This window comes from Pelophylax lessonae (genome assembly GCF_965119305.1).
Source record: "Pelophylax lessonae genome assembly, chromosome: 3".
Taxonomy (NCBI): domain Eukaryota; kingdom Metazoa; phylum Chordata; class Amphibia; order Anura; family Ranidae; genus Pelophylax; species Pelophylax lessonae.
The window spans coordinates 307,550,105-307,564,809 of record NC_138770.1 but is presented as its reverse complement, the minus strand read 5'-3'; the positions used below and the strand labels follow the sequence as shown (position 1 = coordinate 307,564,809).

The 14,705-nt window shown below is 39.5% G+C and overlaps 1 protein-coding gene across 1 annotated transcript in view; it reads left to right on the top strand.

Moving 5' to 3' along the window:
• The window catches only part of LOC309550515 (titin-like), a gene marked incomplete at its 5' end in the record, with an annotated part of 297,613 nt that overhangs the window by 221,375 nt on the left and 61,533 nt on the right, over positions 1 to 14,705 (top strand). Inside the window, 8 exons of the mRNA XM_082250877.1 lie at positions 3,648 to 3,905; positions 5,116 to 5,373; positions 6,583 to 6,840; positions 8,051 to 8,308; positions 9,517 to 9,774; positions 10,983 to 11,240; positions 12,447 to 12,704; positions 13,915 to 14,172. Of these exons, the coding sequence (XP_082107003.1) occupies positions 3,648 to 3,905; positions 5,116 to 5,373; positions 6,583 to 6,840; positions 8,051 to 8,308; positions 9,517 to 9,774; positions 10,983 to 11,240; positions 12,447 to 12,704; positions 13,915 to 14,172 (2,064 nt within the window). The remainder of the gene's footprint in view (positions 1 to 3,647; positions 3,906 to 5,115; positions 5,374 to 6,582; positions 6,841 to 8,050; positions 8,309 to 9,516; positions 9,775 to 10,982; positions 11,241 to 12,446; positions 12,705 to 13,914; positions 14,173 to 14,705) is intronic.

Below are 14,705 nucleotides of genomic sequence, written 5' to 3'. Positions count from 1 at the left end.
GCGTGCCCTGCAGCCAGTGTATTATCTGAACGGGTATTTAGCACGGCTGGGGGCGTTATAACAGACAAGCGCAGCCGCCTGTCCAGAGACAATGTGGACAAGCTCACGTTCATTAAAATGAACCAGGCATGGATCCCACGGGACTTTTCCGTACCTTATGCAGAATAGCAATGGATACCGACCTTACCCACCCATTGTTCCATTTTTGCTCTTTCTCACTCTTTTGGGGTGTACCCTCATTTAAAATTTTTGAAAAGAAGCAGTGTTGGCTACCTCGTCCTCCTCCTCAGGGCCAGATTAATGTAGGGGCTATTGGAGCTGCAGCTCCAGGCCCCTACCTTTTATATAGGCCCCGGGTTGGCCATATTCACTGTTACCGCTCTTCTGTCACTTGTAAACACAGAAGTCTGGCTTCTATGCTCGCTTCCCCAGGCAGCACCCTCAGAACCTCCCCACACAGCGTGAAGGCCGGACAAGGAGGGACAGTTGGCGATGCATGGATGTGTTTATGGGCTTCAGAGACAGCATCCCATGTTGAATTAGGCATGCATGGCTGCACCCTTCCTCCTCTGGGTGCATGGCAAGGCACGGCCCTTAAGGCCCTTCAAAATCCTCAGCACCAAGCCCATGATGCTGTTAATCCGGCCCTGGTCCTCCTCCACCGCCGCTTCCACCTACACCGCCCATAGGTGTGCGCAGCCTATTGCATTAAGGTGTGCACCCCAAAGTTGAAATACACATGCATGTGTTTGCCAGCAGGGAGAGTAATGTATCGGGGCCATGTACCTGTAGGCAAGGAGAAATAGAGCAGAGCAGGTCCCAGGGAGATCTTTCCCATCTCCTCACTGGCAATGCTATGTGCCCTAGGTGATTAGGGTGTGCCCAGGCACACCCAGCACACCCTGTGCGCACGCCTATGTCACCGCTAGGCTTGTGACGGTATCAGATTTTCATGCTGCGATTAATTGATTAAGGTTTTGCCACGGTATACGGTATTATCACGGTATTCTATTATTAAATTTAAATTATTAAATTTCCACCTCACTTCAATTTCATTGCTGAATTTAGGGGCTTTGGTTCACTTATGCACATTATTATATAGTCAGTCAGTACAGACTCTGTGAACCAGGCCTAAAATAGGTCATCAAGCAGTGTCTGGCCTAACTGGTGATAACTGGTTCTGGCGCTCGGCTCCGATCCGATGGCCTGGTCATTAAGAGGGCAAATCCTTGTGGTCAAGAAGTGGTTAAACCTGAAGGAGGTGTTGTTTATAAATTACTTTACTATTGCTTTAGGCCTGGTTCACATGTATGCGGGTTGGTGGTTCACATTTGCACAGGCATAGCAGCCCATTGATTTGAATGGGCTGCTATGCCCTCATTTTCCGCAGAAAAAAGGTGCATGCAGCATTTTTTTAAAATTCAGTGGCCTTGAAATCCATCCTGCTTTTGCACCATGCGACTAACCTGCAGTTCCTGCTCTGGCAAGCTTTCTGCATTTTTTGTATACGTGGGCACGGCATTTAAAAATAAACAGTTTGCGTGTGCAGCAACGGCAGGTAAGTCGCATGGTGCAAAAGAAGGATGGATTTCATGGCCACTGCATTTTTTTAAATTCTGCATGCACCTTTTTTCAGCTGAAAACGCAGGCATAGCAGCTCAAGCCCATTCACATCAATGGGCTGCTATGCCTGTGCAAATGTGGGCCCCCAACCCGCATACATGTGAACCAGGCCTAAAGCAATAGTAAAGTCATTAATTGGTTAAACCTGCAGGAGGACCGGTGTTTTTATCTATTAATGACTTTACTATTGCTTTAGGCCTGGTTCACATGTATGCGGGTTGGGGGCCCACATTTGCACAGGCATAGCAGCCCATTGATGTGAATGGGCTTGAGCTGCTATGCCTGCGTTTTCAGCTGAAAAAAGGTGCATGCAGAATTTAAAAAAATGCAGTGGCCATGAAATCCATCCTTCTTTTGCACCATGCGACTTACCTGCCGTTGCTGCACACGCAAACTGTTTATTTTTAAATGCCGTGCCCACGTATACAAAAAATGCAGAAAGCTTGCCAGAGCAGGAACTGCAGGTTAGTCGCATGGTGCAAAAGCAGGATGGATTTCAAGGCCACTGAATTTAAAAAAAATGCTGCATGCACCTTTTTTCTGCGGAAAATGAGGGCATAGCAGCCCGTTCAAATCAATGGGCTGCTATGCCTGTGCAAATGTGGGCCGCCAACCCGCATACATGTGAACCGCCAACCCGCATACATGTGAACCACCAACCCGCATACATGTGAACCAGGCCTAAAGCAATAGTAAAGTCATTAATAGATAAAAACACCGGTCCTCCTGCAGGTTTAACCACTTCTGGATCGCAAGGATTTGCCCCTTTAAAGACCAGGCCATCGGATCAGAGCGCCAGGACCAGTCATCACCAGGTAGGCCAGACACTGCTTGATGGCTATATAATAATGTAATGTGGGCTGCTAGGCGTGTGTGTGTGTATATATATATTTATTAGAGCTGCACGATTCTGGCCAAAATGAGAATCACGATTTTTTAGCTTGGAATAAAGATCACGATTCTCTCACGATTCTCTGTGTAACAAAAAAAAAAAAAATTGGGATAACTTTACTGTTACGTTTTTTTTTTTTTTTTTATTCATTAAAGTCTAATCATTGCGTTTGAAAGACTGCTGCGCAAATACAGTGTGACATAAAATATTACAACAATCGCCATTTTATTCTGTAGGGTCTCTGCTAAAAAAATATATAAAATGTTTGGGGGTTCTAAGTACTTTTCTAGCAAAAAAAAAACTGATTTTAACTTGCAAGCAGCAAGTGTCAGAAAAAGATCCAGTCTTTAAGAGGTTAAACTTCCTTTCTCCCTGGCAGAGGGAAGGAAAAGATACAAATGTAATCATTTTTGTTTATAGTTAGGAGACTTAATGCTGAAAGGTGTTAGCTGAGTGAGTGAATGAGTCATCCAGCTCACTGAAATGTATCAATTCACAAGTCAGGCAGACTTGACAGAGAAACTCGGTATTTTAAAAATGCCACAATAACAATACCGTGGCTATGCAATACCGCGATATATCGAATTACCGAAAACCGGCATATGTCTAGTCACCGCCACATCCACCACCACCTCAACCTCCCTCCTACTCCATATGGGCCTCGTCCTTCAGAGATGAAGAAGAACATTGTTTTATTTTTCTGTTTTTTTTTGTTGTTTTAAGTTATTTCCCTATCCACATTTGTTTGCAGAGCACTTGCCATGCTCTTAATTACGTTTTGCTGCCATTTGCAGCACTCTAGCCCTTTCCTTTGGTGTTTTAGAGCCATTTTAGTGCCTTAAAGTTCGGGTCCCCATTGACTTCAATGGGGTTCGGTGTCCGGGAAAAGTTCGGTAAAAGTCCGGGACACGGACCCGGACTTTTTTTTAAAGTTCGGCCGAACCCGTCGAACACGGACATCTAGGTGTTCGCTCAACCCTACTGATAAATAAGTGCTGTGTCTGTATTCTTACAGTTCCATAATTCACCATAGCCTCCTAATAAAGGTTTTACACTGAACTGCTTCTATATTTTTTGTAGGACCTGAAAAAGTTTATTTACTTTATACCAAACTACTCTAATTTGTTTGCAGGACCAGAAAAGGTACAGAGTCTTACATCTAACAATATCAGCACCACTTCTGTATCTCTGAACTGGCTACCACCTACTGGAAATGCAAGTTCCTACCAGATCCAGATCAAGGAAAATTCATCTTTCAGTGTAATTGTGCCCACAACATCTTTTACCATACAGTATCTGACACCTGGCAATTATTACACCTTCTTGGTCTCTGCCCTTGTTGGAGGAAACAGCATCAAAGGAGACAGTGCTGTGACAGTTAACTACACAAGTAAGTGTCTGTGGGAAAGTACAACTTAATCTATTGATCAGAGATATTTAGCTTTTTATTAAATTAGTTAGTAGATTCTGGGACAGGATCTGGAGGAAAAATTTCTATCACAGAAAATTGGCTAACATAAAACAAATAATTATCGTTTCTGTATTTCGTAGTGCCTAATTACTCTTGGCTGTTTCCTTATATTTTATGTCATGCGCAATGTGTTTTGTCATTTTCATCAATAAGATCCAGGTTCAGTAAGATGTGAAAATTTCACTGGCTGAAAAAGAAAGCCTTTACTTGTCATAAAGCTTTGTGAATTGAGCCTATTGTCTAGCTATGATATTTTCCATATGCATTCCTTATTTTTCTAATTTTCTTCTCTTTGCCCTGTCCCTTAGGCTGGATATCTACCAAATCAGTTGGATCTGTTTGTAAAGGATAGGATCATGATTTATGGACAGACATTGGGGTTGATTTACCAAAGGCAACTATTGCACATGATTGAATGATGGAAGTAAGCAGAGCTTCCCCTGATTTATTATTTTGTATTTATTGGAGCAACTGCCATTGCAGAGTGCAACTGCAGTTTATTTGCCTTTAGTAAATCAACCCCTATGGTCCTAACATGATATTAAAACTTCCACTTTTTTTTTTTTTGTTAAATTAGCAAACATCAATGCACATACTCTCCATCACCAGCACACCATGGAACATCTATTGCAGTCCAAAGCTTTTATTGCAGAGGTCACATCACAAGAGAACAAGTGCAACATTTCAGAGCCACACATGCCTGACGTGGGGGTCCTGGGCAGCTTCAGAAAGTTGTACTTGTTCTTTTTTGATGTGATCTCTGCAATAAAAGCTTTGGACTGCAATTGAAGTCCCAAGGTGTACTGGAGAGTCTGTGCATTGATCTGTCATATCCAATGTCCAGCTGGTAGTGATCCAGAAATGTGCCTATTGATACAGACAGTGGGGCCCAGCCTAATACTCCTTATGCATTAAGACCAAATATTTAGTACTTGAACAATATGTGTATGCAATCTTTGGAAATAAGTATCAACTTTGCTCAATTACTTTATATCCAAGTACTCTAATTAGTTCTCAGGACCTGAAAAGTACTGTGTCCCTGTTACACACTTGCTTACTTACAGTTTCATAATTCACCATAGCCTCCTAATAACGGTTTTACACTGAACTGCTGCTTTGTTTTTTGTAGTACCTGACAAAGTACAGAGTCTTACAGCTAACAATATCAGCACCACTTCTGTATCTCTGAACTGGCTACCACCTACTGGAAATGCAAGTTCCTACCAGATCCAGATCAAGGAAAATTCATCTTTCAGTGTAATTGTGCCCACAACATCTTTTACCATACAGTATCTGACACCTGGCAATTATTACACCTTCTTGGTCTCTGCACTCGTTGAAGGAAACAGCATCAAAGGAGACAGTGCTGTGACAGTTAACTACACAAGTAAGTGTCTGTGGGAAAGTACAACTCAATCTATTGATCAGAGATATTTAGCTTTTTATTAAATTAGTTAGTAGATTCTGGGACAGGATCTGGAGGAAAAATTTCTATCACAGAAAATTGACCAACATAAAACAAATAATTATCATTTCTGTATTTCGTAGTGCCTAATTACTCTTGGCTGTTTCCTTATATTTTATGTCATGCGCAATGTGTTTTGTCATTTTCATCAATAAGATCCAGGTTCAGTAAGATGTGAAAATTTCACTGGCTGAAAAAGAAAGCCTTTACTTGTCATAAAGCTTTGTGAATTGAGCCTATTGTCTAGCTATGATATTTTCCATATGCATTCCTTATTTTTCTAATTTTCTTCTTTGCCCTGTCCCTTAGGCTGGATATCTACCAAATCAGTTGGATCTGTTTGTAAAGGATAGGATCATGATTTATGGACAGACATTGGGGTTGATTTACCAAAGGCAACTATTGCACATGATTGAATGATGGAAGTAAGCAGAGCTTCCCCTGATTTATTATTTTGTATTTATTGGAGCAACTGCCATTGCAGAGTGCAACTGCAGTCTATTTGCCTTTAGTAAATCAACCCCTATGGTCCTAACGTGATATTAAAACTTCCACTTTTTTTTTTTTTTGTTAAATTAGCAAACATCAATGCACATACTCTCCATCATCAGCACACCATGGAACATCTATTGCAGTCCAAAGCTTTTATTGCAGAGGTCACATCACAAAAGAACAAGTGCAACATTTCAGAGCCACACATGCCTGACGTGGGGGTCCTGGGCAGCTTCAGAAAGTTGTACTTGTTCTTTTTTGATGTGATCTCTGCAATAAAAGCTTTGGACTGCAATTGAAGTCCCAAGGTGTACTGGAGAGTCTGTGCATTGATCTGTCATATCCAATGTCCAGCTGGTAGTGATCCAGAAATGTGCCTATTGATACAGACAGTGGGGCCCAGCCTAATACTCCTTATGCATTAAGACCAAATATTTAGTACTTGAACAATATGTGTATGCAATCTTTGGAAATAAGTATCAACTTTGCTCAATTACTTTATATCCAACTACTCTAATTTGTTCTCAGGACCTGAAAAGTACTGTGTCCCTGTTACACACTTGCTTACTTACAGTTTCATAATTCACCATAGCCTCCTAATAACGGTTTTACACTGAACTGCTGCTTTGTTTTTTGTAGTACCTGACAAAGTACAGAGTCTTACAGCTAACAATATCAGCACCACTTCTGTATCTCTGAACTGGCTACCACCTACTGGAAATGCAAGTTCCTACCAGATCCAGATCAAGGAAAATTCATCTTTCAGTGTAATTGTGCCCACAACATCTTTTACCATACAGTATCTGACACCTGGCAATTATTACACCTTCTTGGTCTCTGCCCTTGTTGAAGGAAACAGCATCAAAGGAGACAGTGCTGTGACAGTTAGCTACACAAGTAAGTGTCTGTGGGAAAGTACAACTCAATCTATTGATCAGAGATATTTAGCTTTTTATTAAATTAGTTAGTAGATTCTGGGACAGGATCTGGAGGAAAAATTTCTATCACAGAAAATTGACCAACATAAAACAAATAATTATCGTTTCTGTATTTCGTAGTGCCTAATTACTCTTGGCTGTTTCCTTATATTTTATGTCATGCGCAATGTGTTTTGTCATTTTCATCAATAAGATCCAGGTTCAGTAAGATGTGAAAATTTCACTGGCTGAAAAAGAAAGCCTTTACTTGTCATAAAGCTTTGTGAATTGAGCCTATTGTCTAGCTATGATATTTTCCATATGCATTCCTTATTTTTCTAATTTTCTTCTCTTTGCCCTGTCCCTTAGGCTGGATATCTACCAAATCAGTTGGATCTGTTTGTAAAGGATAGGATCATGATTTATGGACAGACATTGGGGTTGATTTACCAAAGGCAACTATTGCACATGATTGAATGATGGAAGTAAGCAGAGCTTCCCCTGATTTATTATTTTGTATTTATTGGAGCAACTGCCATTGCAGAGTGCAACTGCAGTCTATTTGCCTTTAGTAAATCAACCCCTATGGTCCTAACGTGATATTAAAACTTCCACTTTTTTTTTTTTTGTTAAATTAGCAAACATCAATGCACATACTCTCCATCACCAGCACACCATGGAACATCTATTGCAGTCCAAAGCTTTTATTGCAGAGGTCACATCACAAAAGAACAAGTGCAACATTTCAGAGCCACACATGCCTGACGTGGGGGTCCTGGGCAGCTTCAGAAAGTTGTACTTGTTCTTTTTTGATGTGATCTCTGCAATAAAAGCTTTGGACTGCAATTGAAGTCCCAAGGTGTACTGGAGAGTCTGTGCATTGATCTGTCATATCCAATGTCCAGCTGGTAGTGATCCAGAAATGTGCCTGTTGATACAGACAGTGGGGCCCAGCCTAATACTCCTTATGCATTAAGACCAAATATTTAGTACTTGAACAATATGTGTACGCAATCTTTGAAAATAAGTATCAAATTTGCTCAATTACTTTATATCCAACTACTCTAATTTGTTCTCAGGACCTGAAACGTACTGTGTCCCTGTTACACACTTGCTTACTTACAGTTTCATAATTCACCATAGCCTCCTAATAACGGTTTTACACTGAACTGCTGCTTTGTTTTTTGTAGTACCTGACAAAGTACAGAGTCTTACAGCTAACAATATCAGCACCACTTCTGTATCTCTGAACTGGCTACCACCTACTGGAAATGCAAGTTCCTACCAGATCCAGATCAAGGAAAATTCATCTTTCAGTGTAATTGTGCCCACAACATCTTTTACCATACAGTATCTGACACCTGGCAATTATTACACCTTCTTGGTCTCTGCCCTTGTTGAAGGAAACAGCATCAAAGGAGACAGTGCTGTGACAGTTAACTACACAAGTAAGTGTCTGTGGGAAAGTACAACTCAATCTATTGATCAGAGATATTTAGCTTGTTATTAAATTAGTTAGTAGATTCTGGGACAGGATCTGGAGGAAAAATTTCTATCACAGAAAATTGGCCAACATAAAACAAATAATTATAGGTTCTGTATTTCGTAGTGCCTTATTACTCTTGGCTTTTTCCTTATATTTTATGTCATGCACAATGTGTTTTGTCATTTTCATCAATAAGATCCAGGTTCAGTAAGATGTGGAAATTTCACTGGCTGAAAAAGAAAGCCTTTGCTTGTCATAAAGCTTTGTGAATTGAGCCTATTGTCTAGCTATGATATTTTCCATATTCATTCCTTATTTTTCTAATTTTCTTCTCTTTGCCCTGTCCCTTAGGATGGATATCTACCAAATCAGTTGGATCTGTTTGTAAAGGATATGATCATGATTTAAGGACAGACATTGGGGTTGATTTAGCAAAGGCAACTATTGCACATGATTGAATGATGGAAGTCAGCAGAGCTTCCCCTGATTTATTATTTTGTATTTATTGGAGCAACTGCCATTGCAGAGTGCAACTGCAGTCTATTTGCCTTTAGTAAATCAACCCCTATGGTCCTAACGTGATATGAAAACTTCCACCTTTTTTTTTTGTTAAATTAGCAAACATCAATGCACATACTCTCCATCACCAGCACACCATGGAACGTCTATTGCAGTCCAAAGATTTTATGGCAGAGGTCACATCGCAAGAGAACAAGTGCAACATTTCAGAGCCACACATGCCTGACGTGGGGGTCCTGGGCAGCTTCAGAAAGTTTTACTTGTTCTTTTTTGATGTGATCTCTGCAATAAAAGCTTTGGACTGCAATTGAAGTCCCAATGTGTACTGGAGAGTCTGTGCATTGATCTGTCATATCCAATGTCCATCTGGTAATGATCCAGAAATGTGTCTATTGATACAGACAGTGGGGCTCAATCTTATACTCCTTATGCATTAAGACCAAATATTTAGTACTTGAACAATATGTGTACGCAATCTTTGGAAATAAGTATCAACTTTGCTCAATTACTTTATATCCAACTACTCTAATTTGTTCTCAGGACCTGAAACGTACTGTGTCCCTGTTACACACTTGCTTACTTACAGTTTCATAATTCACCATAGCCTCCTAATAACGGTTTTACACTGAACTGCTGCTTTGTTTTTTGTAGTACCTGACAAAGTACAGAGTCTTACAGCTAACAATATCAGCACCACTTCTGTATCTCTGAACTGGCTACCACCTACTGGAAATGCAAGTTCCTACCAGATCCAGATCAAGGAAAATTCATCTTTCAGTGTAATTGTGCCCACAACATCTTTTACCATACAGTATCTGACACCTGGCAATTATTACACCTTCTTGGTCTCTGCCCTTGTTGAAGGAAACAGCATCAAAGGAGACAGTGCTGTGACAGTTAACTACACAAGTAAGTGTCTGTGGGAAAGTACAACTCAATCTATTGATCAGAGATATTTAGCTTGTTATTAAATTAGTTAGTAGATTCTGGGACAGGATCTGGAGGAAAAATTTCTATCACAGAAAATTGGCCAACATAAAACAAATAATTATAGGTTCTGTATTTCGTAGTGCCTTATTACTCTTGGCTGTTTCCTTATATTTTATGTCATGCACAATGTGTTTTGTCATTTTCATCAATAAGATCCAGGTTCAGTAAGATGTGGAAATTTCACTGGCTGAAAAAGAAAGCCTTTGCTTGTCATAAAGCTTTGTGAATTGAGCCTATTGTCTAGCTATGATATTTTCCATATTCATTCCTTATTTTTCTAATTTTCTTCTCTTTGCCCTGTCCCTTAGGATGGATATCTACCAAATCAGTTGGATCTGTTTGTAAAGGATATGATCATGATTTAAGGACAGACATTGGGGTTGATTTAGCAAAGGCAACTATTGCACATGATTGAATGATGGAAGTCAGCAGAGCTTCCCCTGATTTATTATTTTGTATTTATTGGAGCAACTGCCATTGCAGAGTGCAACTGCAGTCTATTTGCCTTTAGTAAATCAACCCCTATGGTCCTAACGTGATATGAAAACTTCCACCTTTTTTTTTTGTTAAATTAGCAAACATCAATGCACATACTCTCCATCACCAGCACACCATGGAACATCTATTGCAGTCCAAAGCTTTTATTGCAGAGGTCACATCACAAGAGAACAAGTGCAACATTTCAGAGCCACACATGCCTAACATGGGGGTCCTGGGCAGCTTCAGAAAGTTGTACTTGTTCTTTTTTGATGTGATCTCTGCAATGAAAGCTTTGGACTGCAATTGAAGTCCCAAGGTGTACTGGAGAGTCTGTGCATTGATCTGTCATATCCAATGTCCAGCTGGTAGTGATCCAGAAATGTGCCTATTGATACAGACTGTGGGGCTCAGCCTAATAATCCTTATGCATTAAGACCAAATATTTAGTACTTGAACAATATGTGTATGCAATCTTTGGAAATAAGTATCAACTTTGCTCAATTACTTCATATCCAAGTACTCTAATTTGTTCTCAGGACCTGAAAAGTACTGTGTCCCTGTTACACACTTGCTTACTTACAGTTTCATAATTCACCATAGCCTCCTAATAACGGTTTTACACTGAACTGCTGCTTTGTTTTTTGTAGTACCTGACAAAGTACAGAGTCTTACAGCTAACAATATCAACACCACTTCTGTATCTCTGAACTGGCTACCACCTACTGGAAATGCAAGTTCCTACCAGATCCAGATCAAGGAAAATTCAGCTTTCAGTGTAATTGTGCCCACAACATCTTTTACCATACAGTATCTGACACCTGGCAATTATTACACCTTCTTGGTCTCTGCCCTTGTTGAAGGAAACAGCATCAAAGGAGACAGTGCTGTGACAGTTAACTACACAAGTAAGTGTCTGTGGGAAAGTACAACTCAATCTATTGATCAGAGATATTTAGCTTTTTATTAAATTAGTTAGTAGATTCTGGGACAGGATCTGGAGGAAAAATTTCTATCACAGAAAATTGGCCAACATAAAACAAATAATTATAGGTTCTGTATTTCGTAGTGCCTTATTACTCTTGGCTGTTTCCTTATATTTTATGTCATGCACAATGTGTTTTGTCATTTTCATCAATAAGATCCAGGTTCAGTAAGATGTGGAAATTTCACTGGCTGAATAAGAAAGCCTTTACTTGTCATAAAGCTTTGTGAATTGAGCCTATTGTCTAGCTATGATATTTTCCATATGCATTCCTTATTCTTCTAATTTTCTTCTCTTTGCCCTGTCCCTTAGGATGGATATCTACCAAATCAGTTGGATCTGTTTGTAAAGGATAGAATCTTGATTTAAGGACAGACATTGGGGTTGATTTAGCAAAGGCAACTATTGCACATGATTGAATGATGGAAGTCAGCAGAGCTTCCCCTGATTTATTATTTTGTATTTATTGGAGCAACTGCCATTGCAGAGTTCAACTGCAGTCTTTTTGCCTTTAGTAAATCAACCCCTATGGTCCTAACGTGATATTAAAACTTCCATTTTTTTTTTGTTAAATTAGCAAACATCAATGCACATACTCTCCATCACCAGCACACCATGGAACGTCTATTGCAGTCCAAAGCTTTTATTGCAGAGGTCACATCACAAGAGAACAAGTGCAACATTTCAGAGCCACACATGCCTAACATGGGGGTCCTGGGCAGCTTCAGAAAGTTGTACTTGTTCTTTTTTGATGTGATCTCTGCAATGAAAGCTTTGGACTGCAATTGAAGTCCCAAGGTGTACTGGAGAGTCTGTGCATTGATCTGTCATATCCAATGTCCAGCTGGTAGTGATCCAGAAATGTGCCTATTGATACAGACTGTGGGGCTCAGCCTAATAATCCTTATGCATTAAGACCAAATATTTAGTACTTGAACAATATGTGTACGCAATCTTTGAAAATAAGTATCAAATTTGCTCAATTACTTTATATCCAACTACTCTAATTTGTTCTCAGGACCTGAAAAGTGCTGTGCCCCGGTTACACACTTACTTACTTACAGTTTCATAATTCACCATAGCCTCCTAATAACGGTTTTACACTGAACTGCTGCTTTGTTTTTTGTAGTACCTGACAAAGTACAGAGTCTTACAGTTAACAATATCAGCACCACTTCTGTATCTCTGAACTGGCTACCACCTACTGGAAATGCAAGTTCCTACCAGATCCAGATCAAGGAAAATTCATCTTTCAGTGTAAATGTGCCCACAACATCTTTTACCATACAGTATCTGACACCTGGCAATTATTACACCTTCTTGGTCTCTGCACTCGTTGAAGGAAACAGCATCAAAGGAGACAGTGCTGTGACAGTTAACTACACAAGTAAGTGTCTGTGGGAAAGTACAACTCAATCTATTGATCAGAGATATTTAGCTTTTTATTAAATTAGTTAGTAGATTCTGGGACAGAATCTGGAGGAAAAATTTCTATCACAGAAAATTGACCAACATAAAACAAATAATTATCGTTTCTGTATTTCGTAGTGCCTAATTACTCTTGGCTGTTTCCTTATATTTTATGTCATGCGCAATGTGTTTTGTCATTTTCATCAATAAGATCCAGGTTCAGTAAGATGTGAAAATTTCACTGGCTGAAAAAGAAAGCCTTTACTTGTCATAAAGCTTTGTGAATTGAGCCTATTGTCTAGCTATGATATTTTCCATATGCATTCCTTATTCTTCTAATTTTCTTCTCTTTGCCCTGTCCCTTAGGCTGGATAACTACCAAATCAGTTGGATCTGTTTGTAAAGGATAGGATCATGATTTATGGACAGACATTGGGGTTGATTTACCAAAGGCAACTATTGCACATGTTTGAATGATGGAAGTAAGCAGAGCTTCCCCTGATTTATTATTTTGTATTTATTGGAGCAACTGCCATTGCAGAGTGCAACTGCAGTCTATTTGCCTTTAGTAAATCAACCCCTATGGTCCTAACGTGATATTAAAACTTCCACTTTTTTTTTTTTTGTTAAATTAGCAAACATCAATGCACATACTCTCCATCACCAGCACACCATGGAACATCTATTGCAGTCCAAAGCTTTTATTGCAGAGGTCACATCACAAGAGAACAAGTGCAACATTACAGAGCCACACATGCCTGACGTGGGGGTCCTGGGCAGCTTCAGAATGTTGTACTTGTTCTTTTTTGATGTGATCTCTGCAATAAAAGCTTTGGACTGCAATTGAAGTCCCAAGGTGTACTGGAGAGTCTGTGCATTGATCTGTCATATCCAATGTCCAGCTGGTAGTGATCCAGAAATGTGCCTATTGATACAGACAGTGGGGCCCAGCCTAATACTCCTTATGCATTAAGACCAAATATTTAGTACTTGAACAATATGTGTATGCAATCTTTGGAAATAAGTATCAACTTTGCTCAATTACTTTATATCCAACTACTCTAATTTGTTCTCAGGACCTGAAAAGTACTGTGTCCCTGTTACACACTTGCTTACTTACAGTTTCATAATTCACCATAGCCTCCTAATAACGGTTTTACACTGAACTGCTGCTTTGTTTTTTGTAGTACCTGACAAAGTACAGAGTCTTACAGCTAACAATATCAACACCACTTCTGTATCTCTGAACTGGCTACCACCTACTGGAAATGCAAGTTCCTACCAGATCCAGATCAAGGAAAATTCAGCTTTCAGTGTAATTGTGCCCACAACATCTTTTACCATACAGTATCTGACACCTGGCAATTATTACACCTTCTTGGTCTCTGCCCTTGTTGAAGGAAACAGCATCAAAGGAGACAGTGCTGTGACAGTTAACTACACAAGTAAGTGTCTGTGGGAAAGTACAACTCAATCTATTGATCAGAGATATTTAGCTTTTTATTAAATTAGTTAGTAGATTCTGGGACAGGATCTGGAGGAAAAATTTCTATCACAGAAAATTGGCCAACATAAAACAAATAATTATAGGTTCTGTATTTCGTAGTGCCTTATTACTCTTGGCTGTTTCCTTATATTTTATGTCATGCACAATGTGTTTTGTCATTTTCATCAATAAGATCCAGGTTCAGTAAGATGTGGAAATTTCACTGGCCTAATAAGAAAGCCTTTACTTGTCATAAAGCTTTGTGAATTGAGCCTATTGTCTAGCTATGATATTTTCCATATGCATTCCTTATTCTTCTAATTTTCTTCTCTTTGCCCTGTCCTTTAGGATGGATATCTACCAAATCAGTTGGATCTGTTTGTAAAGGATAGAATCTTGATTTAAGGACAGACATTGGGGTTGATTTAGCAAAGGCAACTATTGCACATGATTGAATGATGGAAGTCAGCAGAGCTTCCCCTGATTTATTAT